Here is a 20,613-nt window from a genome sequence, read left to right as displayed (position 1 = left end):
TGGAAAACTTACTTTAGGAGTTACACTGGAAAATTAGAATTCTCATACTATTTTATGTAGTGATGTATTTCCAGTATTAAGTTTCATTTTGTTTTGGCCAAAACTGAAAATTGAATGGGATCGTACAATTTTACCACACCTCTACAGTACAAAAAGGAGAAGTATGTAAAATACATTTGTGAATACAGCCTGTAGGATACAATAAGTGCTTTCTGACCACTCTGCTCTTTTTTTTTCTCCTCAATGTTGTGTATGTTTTTCCAAAAACTTTTCTTTAAAAGTTAAATATTTTTCATAGTTCTATTAAGTTTAACAAGCCACAAGGATTTCCTGAGTCACTGGTTAATCTAGGGCCTTTAATATCCCCTTAAATAAATCTTTCAGATTTGTAATTAGTTCAAAACAGTAAAACATTATTTCCTAGAGTATGTTATATACACTATTTATAATCATCTGTTAGACATGATATTTATGAGTTCCTACTGAAATTATGGCATTATGTCGTATAAATGTCCCCCCAAAATATTTTTCTTTTCTCACCATTATCTTTTCTCACCTTTCATAAAAGAGAAAGAATTAACTAATAAACTCCTGGCATTAAGGATTAGATTTTATTAGACGAGCTTGTATGAAGACTTGACATTGCCTGCAGCATAACTGATAAAAAAGTTAGAAATTAGCTCAACTTCTATTTACTCAGGCCAAACTTTCCAACTGAAAGAAGTCTTTAAACTTAGTTAGCATCTAGTAGGGTCCCTATATTTCTTAAGGAGCACATTCCAAACTGCACATTCAGTTGAATGGGTCTTGAAGATTTGCGAGTGCCCCTGGCCTCTTCCAACAAGACATAGAGAAAGTGCTCAGTGAGTTTGCGCTGGGTGAATGAAACCCTTTTGAGCATCTACAACATGTAGGGCAAACTATCGCATAGGAGTTCTGATCCTTTTTGTTTGTTTTGGGGAACCACAAATAAAGGTAAACTTATATTTAGCCATACTAATGTGTTATTATTCAAGCTTAGCAATTATGATGTGAGCTTCTGTGCCTAGGAAGAAGAGCCATAAAATACAAACTACATAAATTTCACTGGGGTGCATATACAAATATTAAAGTTGAATACATGAAGACATTATCAAAAGCATATGGACTTACTCTGTAGTATCTAGAGAAGCTAGAGCTGACATGTAGCTCCTCCCTGGTAATCTAACAGGCCAGATGACCTGCATTTGATTTTATTTGATAGAACATATTAAGTCCTTTTACCACTTTTTATTGTCTTTTAGGGAATGTTTTGTTATAAAAATCTCAGTTTCAACCCAGGCTTTTCTGTTCTAACATAGACAGTAAACAAATTTGTTTATTCATATATGAGCGTTTATCTTTTTCTGGGTGTATGGTCTTGTATTCCTAACCAGACCAACAGAGAATTTTTCTTCTGGGCTCTTCAAAATGTACTTGGTTGTGTCAGTGATTACAGTGGGATTTTATCTCTCGGTTTTCAGCTTGTTTTCAAATTACTTCGCTCTAAACAATTTAGGTAGTTTCATATGTCTTTTCAGAACGTTGTTAAGTGCTTAATAAATTATTCCTTTACTTGCTGTCCCCTTTTGCATGAAAATATTACGGAAATCCAGTAAATGGCACTTGAGGCTATGAGCTGAGGGAAGAGGAGATGTCTTAAAAAAAAGCTCTTTCTCTGAACATGAATCCCACAATTAGAACTATTTCTCCTTAGTCTGCTGAGGAAGTAGAAAGAAAAGAATGAACAGCAAATAAAGATGAGATAAAGAGGTGATGCTTGTGCCTGTAGATGCCACATAACAAGATGGGCCTCCTTGGAAAGTTGGCTTGGGTTGGGAAACACTTTGGTTTTTTGTTTTGTTTTGTTTTAAAAATTTATTTATTTGTTTGAGAGAGAGAGAGCGCCCGCGAGAGCGATGGGAAGGGGCAGAGGGAGAGAGAGAATCCTCAAGCAGACTCCCTGCTGAGCACGGAGCCCGACACAGGGCTCAATTCCAGGACGCTGAGATCATGACCTGAGCTGAAACCAAAAGTTAGACGCTTAACTGACTGAGCCACCCAGACGTCCCGACTTTATTTTTTATCGTGGAAAAAAATCTATCTCTTGTGCTAAGATTGTAGAACGTCTTCATTGCCAGTAGCCTCAAAACTAAAGACTGTTCAAGACAAAGTTCACCATGGCTTTATTACAGCCTCTGGAAGAAAGAGCCCTACTCTTCAGATCTCTTTGACAAGAGCCAATTATTTCCTGTATAAATCTTGCTATTTAGGTAGTATTTGTTTTAATTGACATTGTCATGGCTTATCATGCTTTTGTGTGTTTAAACAGTTTATCTCCAAACTTTGAAGTAGCTTTATTTAAGAAAAAATTCTTAGAATGGGATAGATGATGATAGTTACGTTTTGGTGTTGCAGATCCTGTGAAGCCACCTGGCAGCTCCATACAAGCGCCAGCTGATTTACCTTTAGCTGTAAGTACAGCACCACCATCCACCCAGGTGGATTCATCCTCCGCTGTTGCGCCTCCTCCATATCAGCTAATTAACCTACCACCACACCTAGAAACCCTTGGCATCCAGGAGGATCCTCAAGACTACCTCTTGCTAATCAACTGTCAAAGCAAGAAGCCTGAACCCACCAGGTAAACCACAGATGCCTGTGTGCGCGTGGGTGTGTGTGCGCGTGGGTGAGTGTGTGTGTGTGTGTGTGTGTGTGTGTGTACATTTAGAAATCTTACCTTTAAACTTTTTCAGTTCTGATTCGAAGGCCTAAAAGAAACTCAACTATATAGATTTATATTTTAGGCTTATTATATTTCAGGGTATATTCCTCTAACATTTCTGATATTCAGGAGATTTACGGGAGAAACATGTTCTCTACTATCTAGGTAGAGAACACTTGTACCTACAAGGCTCTTTTGGAAATCTGTCTCCTGTTCCGTAGTCTTTGTTACAGACTCACAGTATTACTTGCTTAACAGATTTCACTGATTTATAAATGGTGATCTTGCTCCATTTCTTATGTGATTGTAAACCAGCCAAGGGTCATCTTTTGTTTCTGAAGAAGGAGAGGAATACCTACTACTAGAAGATTTTGAAAGCAAAACGATTCCATTGCAGTGAGTGTGTTGTGGTTGCTTTGGATCTGTGTGAGAAATTAATTATTCAGGTAAAATCCCAATATAGCAAATTTTATGGGATATACAAACTGGGTTTTAGTGAAATTTGATGAAATCAAATAAATTGCTAGAAACTAAAACTTCCCAATCATCCTATCTAGCAGTGAAGTGGAGCGTACTCTGACTTCATACATTTTTAAGTAGAAAGAAGCATGTGGATTTCAGTGCTTGCCCAAAGGTATCATAAAGCGTTTCTCAAATGCTTGGTTTCCCCGTCATCTCCATTCCTGCTCTCTTCTTTAAAGTTATACGATATTTTAATTTGATCATTCTTGTCATTTGCTGTTAAGTAATTGGAAGGCCTGAGGTAACAGAATTGGAGCCAGAAAATAGAGACTGGGGAGCCCGTTTCTGCCATTAACAGCAGTGTGGCAACTAGTGATGTTGGGGATATTTACATCTTGATTTGCAATACATAAAAGTGGGAATGAATTGCATAGTAGATGTGAAAGATATTTTTTAAACAGAATGATTGGATATTAAGCATTATTTTATTTTATAACAAAAAAGTTGTTTTCATGGAGAAAGTGACTGTTACTGGGCTAAGATCATACAAAGCGCTTGTTCAATTTTTATACAGAATTTGTCAAGAACCACAGTTTAGTTGCTGTGAATTATTCCCTGAGGTATTGGAATACAAACATTCCAAAGTTGGGTTTCCACATATTTGTTGTAATGGGATTTTACCTGTAAGAGCAAAAAAAGAAATCTTTTTATAAATCAACACTAGTTAATAATACCAAATTCTAACTTGATTTTGCTTGTTTGCTGTGAGTATTTAAAATTACACATTCGCAACTTTGTTACCTGTGCTACTAACTAAGATTTTATTTTACGGAGATTCACAATTATTTTTCCAATATCAACTTTTTTAAAGCCAGCAGCTAAGTGGCAGTTTTCAGTACATTTTCTTTTTATATGGTATCTTTCATTGATCTCATTGGTATTACAGCTTTCCTGTTGTAGTAGAAAATATGCTCAGAGTCCTTGCTCAGATATATTTTGCAGAAGTGACAGTTAATTGACAAATATTTATGAAGTACCCACTATGTGCCCACTCTTTTGCAGGGTGCTGTGAAGGTACAGACTAATTACGTAAGATACAGCCGCCTCAGATAAGTCCCTTCAGAGTTTATAAGGGAAGCTTTTGAAGAAGTCAGAACATGCAAAAACGTTAAGTGTTTGTAGATGAAGTCAGGATAATTGCCTTGCAAACTCTTATTCATCCTGCAGGACTCAGCTCAGGCATGTACTCCTCTAGAAAACATCTCCCAAACTCCCAGACTGGACGAAATGCCTGTGTGGGTTTTCTTAGCATCCTGGTTGTGCCCCCTAATCTGTGTTTTATCACAGAATTGGAAATAGCTTGATATTTTAATTTATTCGTCACCAAACAATAAGCCAGTCAAGGGCAGGGAACTTACTACTCATTGTACTTCTAGCTTTTCTTAACTCACTTGTTTGAATTCAGTGAAGTGCAAATTTTAGAATATGTGTAGGTGCATTAGAAATTCTTAGAAGGGACAGTGCAAGTATTTTTAAGATGGAGGGTGAAATGCTTCAAAGGAGGAGTAGGATTTGAACTACACTGGTTGGTGAGAGAAGAGGACCCTGTCATTCGCAATCCGTGTAAAAATTTTTTTAGGGAAAGGCAAGGTAAGAGTGAGGGCTGGGAGGAAGCTAATGAGGAGGAGAGCTTGCCTGTAGTAGAGGTTCCACTGGGGAAGAGTAGCACATAAGTTAGGGCATGCCAGATGGAGCCAGCGATGGTAGCCTCAGTACCAAGTGGAGTTGTTTGTGGGCTTTTTGTAGTTCCCACAGCCAGTTGGGACCCTTAAAAGGATTTTCTCCAAGTAGATGAGTGATACGAAAACCGTGTTCTGCAAATACTGACCTTACAGCAGTATAGCAGTATGGTCCCTTGGGTTCATTGGAAGAAGGAGAGACTGGAGGAAAGAATTCCACTAGGACTTCTTAGGAGGGTTTAGTAGTATGAATCGTAGCAGAGACCTGGATCTGAACATGAGGTGGTGACAGTGGGCACAGAGCTGGGGAATAGTTACTTGGTTAGAAGAAGAACTTGGTGCCTCGGTGGTGGAGATCAAAGAGAATGAATCAAAGCTGATAGCATTTTGAGCCTCGAGATTCTGGATGAAGAGATTTCTTTTAATGGCAAGTCAGAAAGGACAATGAATTTGAGAAGTAAGTAAGTTGAGTTGGGCTTGGTACACTCAAGGAAGGTAACACCAGAATAACCAAGTAGAAATATATTTGAACAGTTTGAAAATACGGGACTCAGAGTTCGATTGAGAAGATCGGAGTTGTCAACATTCAGCAGAAGGTGAAGTTATGGGAAAGGAGGATTTTTTTTTTTTTAAAGATTTTATTTATTTATTTGACCCAGAGAGAGATAGTGAGAGCAGGAGCACAAGCAGGGGGCGTGGGAGAGGGAGAAGCAGGCTTCCCGCTGAGCAGGGAGCCCGATGCGGGGCTCCATCCCAGGACCCTGGGATCATGACCTGAGCCGAAGGCAGACGCTTAACGACTGAGCCACCCAGGCGTCCGAGAAAGGAGGATTTTTAAATGGTGTGTGTGGTAAAGCATTAGAAGACTGAATTCTGTTGGCTGTTCCAAGGTAGAGGCGCAGGAAGAAGGAACCAGTCAGTGAAAGAAGGTAATAATCAGTGAGGGGGGAGAAGGGAAATGAGGATGTTGCAGTATGGGCTCTGTGACACCAGAGGCAAAGAGTTTGAACGAATAAATGTGATACACAGTGCCAGGCATTATTAAGAAATCAGGGAAGATCAGACCTTAAAAAGACTATCACAAGTTATTTTTCAGAAGATTAAATTCAAGTTCCTACAGGACTTTGGACAACATTCACAGTAGTTAAGGTATCTTGTTAACCATTAAGGAAGTGCATGCAGGGTGCTAGTATTGTTAGCTTCATTTTGGCTTCTACCCAAATTTTGTGTTACTGCAAAAGGCAGAAACTAGAAATGTACCCAAAACATTAAATAGACTCTAATGAGAGTTCTCAAGGTTAATTATTTTTTGGAGTTGGCCAACTCTGTGGGTTGTATTTTGATCATCTTTACAGTATGGGCTAAGTGTTTGTTAAAGAAAATTAGTAGAGGGGCACCTGGGTGGCTCAGTCGTTAAGTGTCTGCCTTCGGCTCAGGTCATGATCCCAGGGTCCTGGGATCGAGGCCCGCATCGGGCTCCCTGCTCAGCAGGAAGCCTGCTTCTCCCTCTCCCACTCCCCTTGCTTGTGTTCCCTCTCTCGCTGTGTCTCTCTCTGTCAAATAAATAAATAAAATCTTGAAAAAAAAAAAAAGAAAAAATTAGTAGAAAGATACACAAAACCTTTCAAGTTGCCACCTCCTTGTAGGTTACATTGAATTTATGCAATACCAGGTAATCATTAGGCTGTTAGTCTTAAAGAACAACAGTTGCCAGAGGTAAGCTAAATAAAGAGCAATGGACCAACTTGATAAGTGTTGGCACGAGGTTTCTGCATGCTCTTCAGAGGAAATGCTTTTCCTTGTGTCTATGCCTTAATCATTTACCTTTCTCAGAGTTTTGTATCTTTCTAATTCCACTGCCTCAGGGATCATGGTTTTATGTGTGGGTTCTATAGGTGGAGTTGGGGGTGTGGGCCGATACAGGACAGGCATTAGGGAGAATGCTTTTGGTGGTTTTGTGGTGGTGGTTTTGTTGTCTGGTGTATAATCATAAAGACTGAGAAACCTTCATGCTTAAATCTTATGGATCGCACAAAAAATCAAATGAAAAAAAGCCATGTATTTTGATTGCTAAGCTATAAATATATTTATTAAAATGTAGTCTTATGTCTTCACCATGTTTTATTTTGTCATTAACAATTTTTATTTAGAACACACGCTGATTCTGCAAAATCCACCTCTTCTGAAACAGACTGCAATGATAACGTCCCTTCTCATAAAAATCCTGCTTCCTCCCAGAACAAACATGGAATGAATGGCTTTTTTCAGCAGCAAATGATGTATGACTCTCCACCGTCTCGTGCTGCATCTGTTTCTGTAGACTCCAGCCTTTATAACCTGCCCAGGAGTTACTCCCACGATGTTTTACCAAAGGTGTCTCCATCGAGTACCGAGGCAGATGGAGAACTCTATGTTTTTAATACCCCATCTGGGACATCAAGTGTAGAGACTCAAATGAGGCATGTATCTATTAGTTATGACATTCCTCCAACACCTGGTAATACTTATCAGATTCCACGAACATTTCCAGAAGGAACTTTGGGACAGACGTCAAAGCTAGACACTATTCCAGATATTCCTCCACCTCGGCCGCCGAAACCACATCCAGCTCATGACCGATCTCCTGTGGAAACGTGCAGTATCCCTCGCACGGCCTCAGATACTGACAATAGTTACTGTATCCCTACAGCAGGGATGCCACCATCACGTAGTAATACCATTTCCACTGTGGATTTGAACAAATTGCGAAAAGGTCAGCTCTAACTGGCTTCTACTGTGTTAAGAGGTTAATGATAGAAAATATGTTCATCTGAATATTTGTTCTTTGCAGCATCGTATGATGTTAAATGATAGTCCTTTTTTTCTTCAGCTCTGCGGTTACCCACTCATGTAGCGAAGCTATCGGAGTCTCAGTAGATGGTTGGAAGGGTGTTTGTGCATGCAGCGTGTGCCTGAGTGCATGTTCTGCTGGCAGGGAGAAAGACTTGGAGTTTTTCACCCCTGAAGAAGTATGGCCTTAGTAATACCTTCCTGCCTCAGGAAGTGTGCACCCCTCTTTCCTGCTTTCCATGTATCCTGGGTGGGTGGACTCTCTACTGGGGCAGAGGAGCAGGAAATGGACCAGCCACAAAGCCTCTCCGAGTCATCCCTTTCCTGTATTTGTGTGCCATTATGGCTGCTTCTGTGTCCCATCTGCTGGGCTCCATTTCCTTCCTTCCTCGATAAGCAGTTTACACATTGTGTCTAACTAGTAAACTCTGTTCCAGTCATGCCATTCCACTTTTGTTTGGTTTTATTTATCTCTAAAGCTCAGAATCTTCTCTCCCCTTACCCTGGCCACTTCACTTAGTCCTACACCATGTCCCAGAGCCTGCCAAAAGTTATAGACCTTGAGAGGAGAAAGATTCAGTCTGGGTTACACTCTGAGGTTCTTAAAGTCCTAGAGATAGAAGGCCAGAGTTTAAGATGTCCATACCCTAAAAACCGTGTGCTAATGTTTCTGTATGTTGTGGTAGAGTTACCCACCTGTCCTAAAGAAAATAAAGATTTAATGCATCACGAAGAGTAATAATAGGGAGACTTGACTTGGCCATTCACTACCAGTTTCTGATTCTCTTCATGAAGTGGCTCTGTAATCTGATTAAAGGTTACTGAGATATAAGTTAGGACCAAGGTGGTGCAGAAGCTGAGAAAAGAAAAGTATTTCTTTCTCCATCTTTAAAGAATCCATCTCATCCTGGGCTTCGACATTCATTCATTGCCGTAATCAAATGCTGGTACTGGTCAGCATATAGTGAGCGTTTGCATTTTCTAATGATTTAATGTGCCCATTCGGGATATTATTCTGTGAGCATCTTTTTAAAAAATCTGTGTGTGCACGCATACCTGCACACAGGTGTGTAAAGAGAGAACAGACCATTCTGAGAACTGGCAAAGGTGAGAAGAAATGCTGATCGTTTGTTTTCTGTTTTAGATGCTAGTTCTCAAGACTGCTATGATATTCCACGAACATTTCCAAGTGACAGATCTAGTTCACTTGAAGGCTTCCATAACCACTTTGTAAGTATAATTGACCTGGCGTCATCAAGTGTATTTCACTCTCAGGATCTTCACACACAGTGCCCTGAGACTAAATGAGATCACGAAATACAAGTCCTTTCAGCTCCGTATGAATAGGTGTGACTTAGAGTTGTGTTTTCCTGTTTGATAATAGTTTCTGTTTATTAAAAGAAATGTATGTGTGTTTTAGAAAATCAAAAATATATTGACAGTGGGAAGCGTATCAAGTGAAGAACTGGATGAAAATTACGTCCCAATGAATCCCAATTCTCCTCCACGACAACATTCCAGCAGTTTTACGGAACCAATTCAGGAAGCAAATTATGTGCCAATGACTCCGGGAACATTTGATTTTTCTTCATTTGGAATGCAAGTTCCTCCTCCTGCTCATATGGGCTTCCGGTCCAGCCCAAAGACCCCTCCCCGAAGGCCAGTTCCTGTTGCAGACTGTGAACCACCCCCCGTGGATAGGAACCTCAAGCCTGACAGAAAAGGTAAGGAGGGATGGCATGGTGAAAGGGTTGGGGCGGCGGGGGGGGGTTGGTGCCAGTTTAGATCTGCCAGCTTAGAGCTGCTCTTAACTGTCATGAAATCCCAAATGCTATTGGGACTAGAAATTCTGAAGTATCTCATATTACCTTAGTTATCAACGTGTTTTAAGTGTGGTATTGCTATTTGTAGATTAATAATTGTTATCTGTTGATGCCCGGGTGAGATTTCTGTCTCCTGTCTCTAGAGCAGAGGTTACAAACTAAAAATTACTCACAAGATTTGGCAAGCAACAGGAGAAAATGAGGAGAAACTGGAATGCACTTGCGCATTGTAAATGGAGTAACTAACTGCTCGTTGGCTGTAATCCTTTGTTCACTTGTATGAAAATAATGTGGGCCCATATGGGCAAATCATCTGATGTGTCAAGAGAAGCCAGAAATTTCATCTCTTACATGTATTATCTTTTGATTTTTGAGTTTGATCAGCTAGTGTAATTTAAAAACAAAAACCAAAAAACACCGCAGACAGACCACACCCTTCTACAGGCTAGCTGTGGTCTTTGGCTGCTGGTTTGTAACCTCTTCTCCAGAGTATATAATACCAACTCAGACTAGAGGTTATTAGTGCATTTGACGTAATTCTTTAAGAACAGTGAGGCTGCTTGTACAGTCTTTCTAGTCTGTCCGTATAACAGCTTCTTTAAAAATGATTCTGCCTTTGCTGGGGTATAAATGCTTCTGGTCTGTTCTTTCATACTGGCCTTCGTAAGTAACACTGAATTCTAGGGTAGCATGGTTTGATAAGAATTCAGTATAAAAGAAACTCCAAACTGGTAATACACACCCAGGTTTTTGAATTTGGGGTTTGAGTGGTTAAAACCCAGACAACTAGCTGTGTTGCAGCGTGCTGTTAGTGTGATTTAATCTTGACAACCACATAAGTTCGTATATTGGCTGTGTGATGAGTTGGCACCATTTCTGGGGAATTCAGCACATCTGAAGTCTCTTGTGCTGTACATAACTTTTTAAGGGTATGTACTATCTGTGTAAATTTCTCATTAACCTGGGTTTTAGATCGTTACAATTTTTCTAATTAAGTTCCAGCTGTGGGGAACAGAGTCTGAGACTCACTCAGAGTATCTGAAGAAAATGAGTTTTGTTTTGTTTTGCCTTTAAGTAAGTAAGTAAGGCCGGTCCTCTGCTGAAATGAGAAAAGTTACTGGGAACAGAAGCACTCTCAGGGGACCATCACTTTGTCCTGCTGTCTGCATTTCTATCCTGTGGGAAGTCTTTGTATCTGCTTTGTTTTGTCTCACATTCTTTCCTTCTTTTCTTGTTTTCCTGCCTTGGATCCTCTACGTGTTTTCTGCCTTCCAGGAGCTGTGGCCCACAACGCCCCTCTGTGGCCTCACTTCTGCCTCCTGGCTCCTTATTTTACATGCGTGCAGCTTCTGCATCTGCTGCCTCCATCATTGTTCACTCGCTGTAGGGTGCTCACAGAGAATTTGATTTCTCTTATTTGTCTTTTCACACCAGGCCGTAGGATGGATTGTAGGCCAGCCCGTAGATTGGCTACCACTGGTCAGCTGCCCACCTTTGGTCTGACAGCTGGAGGGATAATCATGCGTAACACCCACGGCTGCCCACATAGCCCCAGCAGCAGGGCTATAATCAGGGGTGGTTATCTTAGAAAGGGTGTGAGCATCACAGGCTTTTTCTTTGACAACTTTTCCTTTTGCTTCTCTTTGTCCTCATTTGTCTTTAAATCTATTTAGGCATTATTAGTCATTTTCTTTGCATACAAAATGCAAAAGTATGTTTGGACATGCATAGATTTATAATTGAGTTGACAGGTAGCTGAAGGATTAAGGTCCAAGTGTCATGAACTCTTCGCAATATTGAAATAGTCATTTTTAATGCTAAACTGGTTCTTTACTTATTACTTAGTGCATGTGAGCAGCAAATCTCTACTTTTTTTTTAAAGATTTATTTATTTTAGAGAGCGAATGAGCATGGGAGCACGAATAGGGGGAAGGGCAGAGGAAGAGAATCTTCAAGCAGATTCCCCCGCTGAGCGCAGAGCCCCATGTGGGGCTCAGTCTCATGACCCATTAGATCATGACGCTTAACCAACAGCCACCCAGGTGCCCCATCAGATCTCTGCTTTTTAACCCCAAATGTAACTTTTATATCTGGAAGTCCTACATAAATGTAGAGGTGGTATTGTTAGGGTAAGTGTACAAAGCGCTGAGTCCTACCTACTGTACTTCTCTGCCTGCCCCTTCCTTTCCCCAGGTTCTGCAGAACACAATTCGAAAATTCCCAGTGTATTTCAGTTAGTGATTACACATGGTAAGCATAATGAAGAATCAGAAAAGATCCCTATTTATATGTTAGAAAAATTTTAAGATTGTAATGATATGCTTTTAGTATTCCCTAAGTCTGACAGAGCTCATGTACCTCATATTATGATATGTATCATCTTATGTATATGTCATAATAATATGGCATGTGTACTGTATATCATTTATATTACATATATGTATAATTATACCTCCTTATGTATATATAGTGAAAGTACTATATATTCTAGTATGGTAGCAGTTAGTTGCCCTAGTTCTCTAAACCAACGTAAAATGATTTTACAGTAGAACAGAACAAAGTAGGTTCTTGGTTACTTCTGGAGGTTGTGTTCAGGCTTTTAAAAAATTAAGTGAACTGTTGAGAGACAATCCTGAGCTCACTGGCCAGGTGGTTTATTTGGTATCTATGCTTAGATACAAAATGAACTGAGAAAGCACCCAGAATAAAATACATCGTTTTTGGCAAAATCAAGGAGAATAGGTTTAGCAAAACAGGGGAGGTTACTAAAATCATAGTAATAAAAAAAAAGGTTTTGCTTTTCTTTTAGTACTGTTCTACTTTTTAAAAATATGATACAAAAGAGAAAGCATGAGAAACTACTTAGCAAACTTGATCGACTCACTTTAGGAAGTTAATAACTATTCAAGAAAAACACATTGAACACCCAAATTCAGACCTTGGAGCAGTTTATATTTAAAAACCTAAATTGTAGGGGCACCTGGGTGGCTCAGTCAGTTAAGTATCCGACTCTTGATTTTGGCTCTGGTCATGATCTCAGAACCGTGGGATTGAGCCCCATGTCTGGTTCCACACTCAGCATGGAGTCTGCTTGGGATTCTCTCTCCCTCTCCCTCTGCCCCTCCACTACTACCAGCCCCCCCCCACATGCTTGTTCACTCATGCTAAAATAAATAAATATATCTTTAAAATAAATAAAAATAAAAACTTAAACTGTAAGACAAATGTCTTATTTGGTCATGAAATTCTTCACATGCATAGCATCAGATGAGTCTGTTTTACTTTCAAATTTTGTGACATCAGATACATGACTCAATCTATTCCAGTATCTCTTGTTAACTATATCTCATAATTAGCAAACCTGATTCTATCAAATCTGACTTGATTAGTTTCAGAGCCCCATATAACTAGTTCAGTACCCAGTGTAACCAGTTTCTGTGATTGTCTTCTTTGGAAGAGTCTACAATAAATGAGTGACATTCTAATGTCTTGTTTATACCCCCAATTATAGATGTCAGCTGCTGTAGTTAGTAGTACAGATAAGTTTTTCGAATACTTCTGAGTAACTGAAGCTTCAGAAATGCATAGATGTTCTAAACATTTATGTTTAATTTATTTTCATGGACCCTTTTGCCCATCACCCAACTTATGGTAGCTGTATTTTCACCCCTACTATTTCTGTCACGATAGTATTTGTTATGAACCAAGTTTTGTGTATATTAATAGAGGAGAAGAGCATAATTTACATATATTATATTAAATATAGGAAAGCAGGGGGGTCATTGTAAATGCAGGAAAAATTATGTTTTGATTGTTTCACCTGGAAGTTACATTTTAATTGAAAAGCAAGTTTATAAAGTTTTGGAAACTTCTGTAAGCTATCTATTGTGGCTTCTCTTAAAGTAAATCATTACCTGAATCTACTGTATTTAACCACTGTGCTGATCTAGGCCCCCTACCCCCATCCAGTCTCCTAACATGATGTGGTAGCCATTTGAGCCTCAAACACTGTCTTTATACTTTGTTTTGTTCGGCTTTGTCCAACCATGGCTTTCTGTAGTAGTTCTGACCATTAAGTTATTGTATTGATTTTGAAAAAGCAGTGCAAGTTTACTTCTGGTATTTTTGTACATTAGTCGGATTAAAGTATCTTCACATATGCATCTTCACTTCAGTATAGGGAGCATCCAGAAGACCAGTCTGGATGAGCTTCCCTAGATGGGTCTTTTTGACACAGTTGACATACTTGCTCTAGATGTTTTTTCAAGAGATCGTCTGAAGTTTTTGAATGTGATTAAAAATGAACATGCTTTTTATTTCTATTTTTTAAATTAACATGCTTTTTAAAAACTACTTTTTTTTTTTTTTAAGATTTTATTTATTTATTTGACAGAGAGAGACACAGCAAGAGAGGGAACACGAGCCGGGGGAGTGGGAGAGGGAGAAGCAGGCTTCCCGCCGAGCAGGGAGCCCGATGCGGAGCTCGATCCCAGGACCCTGGGATCATGACCTGAGCCGAAGGCAGACGCTGAACGACTGAGCCACCCAGGCACCCCTAAAAACTACTTTTATACTATAATAAATGTTTGGGAGATGAATGACACTAGTAAATATAACTAGATTTTAATAAACAAGTGTTAAGTTTGAATTAATTTTGGTTTGGTGTTACAGTTTAAAGGAAATGCAAATGGAGTGCATTTTTAGGGTGCCTGGCTGGCTTAGTCAGAAGAGCATGTGACTCTTGATCTCTCAAGCCCCATGTTGGGTGTAGAGATTACTTAAATAAATAAAAACTTAAAAAAAGAATGGAGTGCGTTTTTATAGCATAGGCTTTACATGCAGATTGTTTCTCCTAAATAGTCTTTACCTTCCAATATATAAGTGTCATTATTACATTCTTCTTCATACAGTCAGACCATTAAAACAAGTGTAAAAGTTACCTGGATTAGTTTTTGGAATTATCAGAGGATAATAATGTTGTGAATTATCTTTCTTCTTTCTTGATTTTTGAGATAGCTAATGGAAATAGTATAATCTGTAAAACTGAGGAAGAGTAAATAATTTAGGCTAAGTTAAACCTGTAGTAAAACAAAATAAATTTTCCACTTTGTGTTGAATTTATGTAAGCAGTACCTATGAAAAGAATACTTGATAGTGTATGGACTTTGCAAAAACAATTGCATCTGATTTGAAACATGACCTCATGTGACTGCTTTGACCGTATTTGGGGTGATCAACTTCTTAAACAACATTCAGTTGTTCTTTTTTTCCCACTTAAAAGACCAACAAAAAATTATGATATTGATCAGATTAAACACTACCAGCTTTAAGAGAACAGCAGTTCATCATCATAGATTTAAATGCCTACCAATTATAGGATATAACCTTTGCTAGGCCTTGGGTCTCCAAACACAGGAAGATAAGGTGGCTTCCCTGAAGAAGTTCACTGTCTAGTGGAGGATGTAGAAAAGTAAACACATTATCGTAATTGGCGTGAAAGGGGCTGTGGTTGAGGTAAGCTTTTGGCACTGTTATCTGAGCTCCCCTGAGGAAAGTCTGAGAGGGTGAATGGCAATTAAATGATGGTAGAGGAGGGAGGGATTGCAGAAGATCTTCTAGTCAGAATAAACAGCATACCCAGATGCTTTAAAAGAGGGCAGATGGGACTGGCTGGGTTGTGGGTGGGAGGGAGGGAATAAGATAGGGAGGGAGGAGGGGAGCAAAGTATGAATGGAGGAAGAAATGCCAAATGCCTTGCAGGTGCCTGATCCTGAGGGTATTACAGTCCATGCTAATGAGTTTGGGCTTTATTCTGAGTACACCATTAAAGGGTTTTATGCAGGCAAGTAACATAATCAGGTTGGCCCCTAGAAAGCTCATGCTAAAATTTAAGGATATGCTAGGAAAAAAGACTGTATTCTCTAATGTAAAATGTTACAAAAGTCACATTTTTTCAGCATCTTCCTCAGAGAGTGCTTGGCTTGGTTTTCCAAATCTAGTGTTCTTAAAGCCTTGGTTTAGAAATGATCAAATGAGGAAAGGCATAACAGAGCCCCTTTCCTGGCTCTTATTTGGTCCTTCAACTTGGGGACTTACAGTGATTTTTAAAGTTTTGAAGACATTTAGAGTATAGGTGGAGGTTATTTAGCCATACAGTGTGAGCTCATCACTTTTCAGAAAAACAGACCAGGTAAGTGAGGAATGTATTAAAAATAGGAAGGTCTTAAGAAAAGACTTCAGACTTGCAGATTTTTTATTTTCTTAGGTAAATGAAAACAGACTATTATACTGTCATTATAAATACAAATTAAAATTTATAAAATAAAGATTAGAGAGAAAGTAGAATTTAGAATGACTTCTTGTAAGAGATCTGCAGTGGCAACTGGTAATAGAGGAAACAAAGCAGGTCTGTGGTGACTCAAAAGAGAAATTGCCTTTTGAACATGTAGTGGGAATGCCTGCAGAACAGTCATATGGGGTGGTTGTGTAAATGTGTAGGTTAGGATCTCCAGAAAAAGATCTGAACCAGGGATGAAGATCTGTCAACTTGTACTCCAAATTACAGAGCAAGTCACATGATCCCGAGATTGACCCCCATAAGCGTTAAAGTACGGAAGGAATTTCGCCAGTAATCAGTGCACTCTAAATGAAATAATGTTGTTTTCTTTGTTCAAAGGTAGTCTAGCTAAAGCCAAGTTGTAATCTGCTGTGGATTTAAAATTTGAGCCTCGAATGAGTTACTCTGTTTCCTCTCAGAATTTGAGAACCAGTGTTTCTCCAGAGTTGGTTTATTTTTGCTTTTACTTTATTATCCTTATTTCTTATTCTTTATTTTCACCCTTTTCTTCAACAATCAGGAAAACATTCAAATATTTGCCAGTAGACAGTAGAGAAGAAGACAGGGCCAAGACAGGCGTACTAATACCTTGGACCTTTTTTCACCTTTCTCTGCTAAGTAGTACTGAGCCATCATTTGGGTATGACTTTCATTTCTGTCTGGAACATCAATGTCAAATTGAGTTTGGAGGGATATAAAGAGATAAAGCTAACAAAATGTCCTAAGTGACTCAGTATGATTCAGTGCCACACTTCCACATTGCGACTTTGGTCCCAAAATCAACCTTGAGCTTTGCATGGAGTGGAAAATACATATAAATTTTATAAAAACACTTTAAAAACCTCACCTGATACAATATTTTTCTATTAGGAAAACCAAGGTGTGCCCTTGACAGTGCTTAACAGATGGAATTGGTTTGGAGAAGAGATGATCTGTTCAGGGTCAGGTAGTAGAAGGATCACTGCAGGGAGCTGTCAGACATGGGAAGAATGGAAGTAGATCACAGGCGGGGTGACCACTGGGGGAGAAACCCAGTGACAAATCAGGAAGAAGCCCAGACCTAATGAAGCTAGTGGGTCTTTTTTTTTTTTTAAAGATTTTATTATTTTTTTAAAATTTATTTGAGAGAGAGAGAGAACGAGAGATAGAGAGCACGAGAGGGAAGAGGGTCAGAGGGAGAAGCAGACTCCCCGCTGAGCAGGGAGCCCGATGTGGGACTCGATCCCGGGACTCCAGGATCATGACCTGAGCCAAAGGCAGTCGCTTAACCAACTGAACCACCCAGGTGCCCCGTAATGGCTAATTTTTATTGTATGCTTAGAATAGGCCAATGTTCTCAATGTTTTCATGTATTATCTTTTTTAAACTTTACAATATTTTTATGATATAGGTATTTTATTATTATCATCATCTCCATTTTACAGATGAGGAAACTATGGCACAAAGAGGTTTTATTTTTTTCTTTTTATAGAGAAGGGGAGGGTCAAAAGGAGATTCTTTTTATTTTTAATATTTTATTTATTCATTTGAGAGGGAGAGAGACAGAGCACATGCAGGGGGGAGAGGGAGAGGGAGAAGCTGACTTCCTGCTGAGCCAGAAGCTGGACATGGGGCTCGATCCCAGGACATGGAGATCATGATCTGAGCCGAAGGCAGACGATTAACAAACTGAGCCACCCAGGCACCCAAAGCTAGTGGGTCTTTGAGAAAAGGAGGAGGGCAGAAGACACACTGAGGGGACACCAGCAAACCAGAAGTCGCCCTGAAAACAATTATTAAACTTCACGTCACTCACAGATCAGCTACCTGTGGCATTCAAGTAGATATAAGATCTCGAACTGAACTGAGCAGTTCAAAACTGACCTCTAAACACTGGTTTCCTCGGATTTTCGATTGCCCAAAAGGATCGAGAGGTAAAACAGTGTGGACAGCACAGGAGCATACACCAGCAGGTGCGAGGCTAGGGGAAGCCTTCATTTGGTGTCTGTAATGTTGTTACCCAAGCAAGTCACGTAACCTCTTTCGTTCTTCAGGGGTATCTCATCCATAAAATGAAGAAGCTGGATTTGATGTGTAAAAGCCTTTTAGCTGTGAAATAAGTATTTTTCTGTGGTAACCCTTACCCTCTGCCTCTTACTTTTTTTGAAGGGAAGTACGTTGTTTTGGGGAGTTGATAAAAAGCTGCCCTCCTCTGTTGTTTTTAGGAAAGTGCCCTGCCAGTGTGGGCCCTGGATAGGTATTCAGCATTAGGGGTAGGATTACAGCCCCAAATCTCATCACTCACATTTTAAACTAGACCTGCCTCATTTCCGAATCAACTCAATGTATTAATTGCCTAACTTAGAAAATTGGTTCATTAGAGAACTCTCACGTTTTATAACCTAGAGATTCCTATTTTAAGAAACTTTTAACCTTCGGTAGATAAGGTACTAGATATTGCCACTTAATCAGCAAATTCTTAATTTTGCCATCTAATAGATGTTGACTCAGTTTTGTAAATGCCAAAAAAAAAAAAAAGATGAAAATTTGGTTCCATTGAGAAAAGAGCAGCTTAAATTACTGATTTAAATGATATTGCTACTCTGGCCGCCAGGCTTCCTATGGGAAAAAGTGAAGGCCACTGCTGAATGTTCACCCTGTACTTCTCATAGGGCTTTTCAGCAGCACTTGTATGTGGCAGAGAGTAAATGAAAAGAAAATGAGGGCAACTGAATTTTTGTTTTCAAATACTTACATAGAAGCTAAACAACCAGCAGTTCCAGAATCGAGACCTCTAATCTTTGCAAAATGATGTCCCCCGGCAACTACCAGTATCCAGGGGAAACATCAGTGGTCTTGGTTTTGATCTTGGATTAGCACACATTGTAGCATCAACATGCTTCTCTAGAAGGGCTTTTGGACAGGAGGTCAAAGAGTAATCAGATTAAGGTTGTTTAAATACCTCCATTAAATTAAGAAAGTAATATTCTAGGGAAGTAGGCCTTGGTACTTTCTTATCAGACTTCAAAGAAAAGATGTACTTTGAGGTCTGAGGTATTTTATAATTTTTTATTTGATCCAGTTTTCTAAGGCATGTTAGAAGAATAACTAACATGGCACATGTCTTTCCTCCCTTCCCCCAAATAAAGATAACCACTAACCAGTCTGGTTATCCCACTAAAACCTTACCATCTTTTATAACACTTGGCTTGTCACACTGTTGCATGAAGCTTCTTCCTTTCCATTGTACTGAGCATGAATTATATGTAGCAAGATTGAAATATTTTCCACAAACAAACTTTTGTTTATGCTTTGAGATGTAACATTTCTGCTCAGGGCTCTGATGCTTTTTTACAGAATCCATTTTTCCAATTAAAAAAATAACATATTAAGAGAGTCTTCTTTTTACCAATTAGGTCAAAGTCCTAAAATTTTAAGACCCAAAACCCATGGTTTAGAGCGAACTGATTCACAAACCATAGGTGACTTTGCTACAAGAAGAAAGGGTATGTACTTTAGTACCGCATGCTGGATGGGGCATTGGGAATTTATTTATTTTGTGATGCTTTTTTCTTAAAAAGTAAAAGAGAAGAGCCTTAAGTACTACTGATGTTGTAAATAAAGCTTCCTAGCGCATTATTTCTAAAGTGAATGCTTCCCATGATGTGTGTCTTCCCATTGTGGCTTTCCATACACCCAAGTCTACTTGTTGTGCCATGAATAGCAGCATGATAAATTTGATAATACATGATATTTAGTCTTGTCCTTTTGCCTTATTCTCTTAACCTTTTGGACATCCATACATTGTTTTCATTAAGCTTGTGAGCTACTTGTGAGTTCCAAATGCCTTCTTTATTTATATAGAATGTGATATGTATTCTGTTCTGAGACAAAATAAAGAATCACTTCCCATGGATTATTTTATGCCATTACTTAGTATTTGACAGCTTAAACTGCCATTAACCTTTGGGTTTCAAAAAAATAAAACATAAGAATTAAAGAAATATGTTCGCTAAGCACAATATTCTGTGCTTATCTATTTTAAGCGTATAGGTGCGCAAGATTTAAACTCAGACTTAATCTCGTCTTCAGAAAATCACATTGTTTTTTGTTTTGAATAGACAAAAATACCTACAAGCCCCAGTGAATCTATAGAGTCCTTTAAAATGACCAGCTATTTTATAATTTGATGGTAATTATAACATAGTTGATTAAAAGTATGAGTTGAGTAAAAGTATGTCCATATATGGACAAAGACTAGAAGAAGGAAACCTAGAAAAATGAAATATTTTTCTTTGGAGTGGCAGGATGAAATGTAACCAAAATATTTACCTAATATGTTTAAATAGTCTCCTAAAATATAATTAATGTTAACATACAATTTTAGTTCTTTTGTTCATTTAGTTTATTTCTGAAAAATGTTTCATTCTTGACCTTAAGGGCTGAGAGCTCTGTGGTATTTACTAGCGTGGTAATTGTCTGTTGTAATAATGAGGTACATAAGCAAAGACCACTTATAAATCAAGCCAATAAGAATATTAGTGTTTATTATTTAATTTGGTAAAGGATATTGTTGGTTAAATAAGCTAAAACTTTGAGGTAATTTTTAATAATGGCCTTCTCTCAGAGCTGAGTTTGAGCCTTAAAATGTTATTATTGCTTTCTTTTATTTGTTTCCAGACTGGGCTTGAATTAGTTTAA

At 38.8% G+C, this 20,613-nt stretch overlaps 1 protein-coding gene across 1 annotated transcript in view; it reads left to right on the top strand.

Moving 5' to 3' along the window:
• The window catches only part of GAB1 (GRB2 associated binding protein 1), a 123,853-nt gene that overhangs the window by 86,373 nt on the left and 16,867 nt on the right, over window positions 1–20,613 (top strand). Inside the window, exons 3-6 of the mRNA XM_028102265.2 lie at window positions 2,437–2,662; window positions 7,095–7,696; window positions 8,918–9,003; window positions 9,194–9,497. Of these exons, the coding sequence (XP_027958066.1) occupies window positions 2,437–2,662; window positions 7,095–7,696; window positions 8,918–9,003; window positions 9,194–9,497 (1,218 nt within the window). The remainder of the gene's footprint in view (window positions 1–2,436; window positions 2,663–7,094; window positions 7,697–8,917; window positions 9,004–9,193; window positions 9,498–20,613) is intronic.

Source organism: Eumetopias jubatus, unplaced genomic scaffold, assembly GCF_037043125.1.
Source record: "Eumetopias jubatus isolate StellerSeaLion01/CBP00866 unplaced genomic scaffold, mEumJub1_p1.0 scaffold_2, whole genome shotgun sequence".
In the NCBI taxonomy this organism is placed as follows: Eukaryota; Metazoa; Chordata; class Mammalia; order Carnivora; family Otariidae; genus Eumetopias; species Eumetopias jubatus.
The sequence above is the reverse complement of the archived record's forward strand: the minus strand, read 5'-3'. Positions and strand labels throughout refer to the sequence as shown.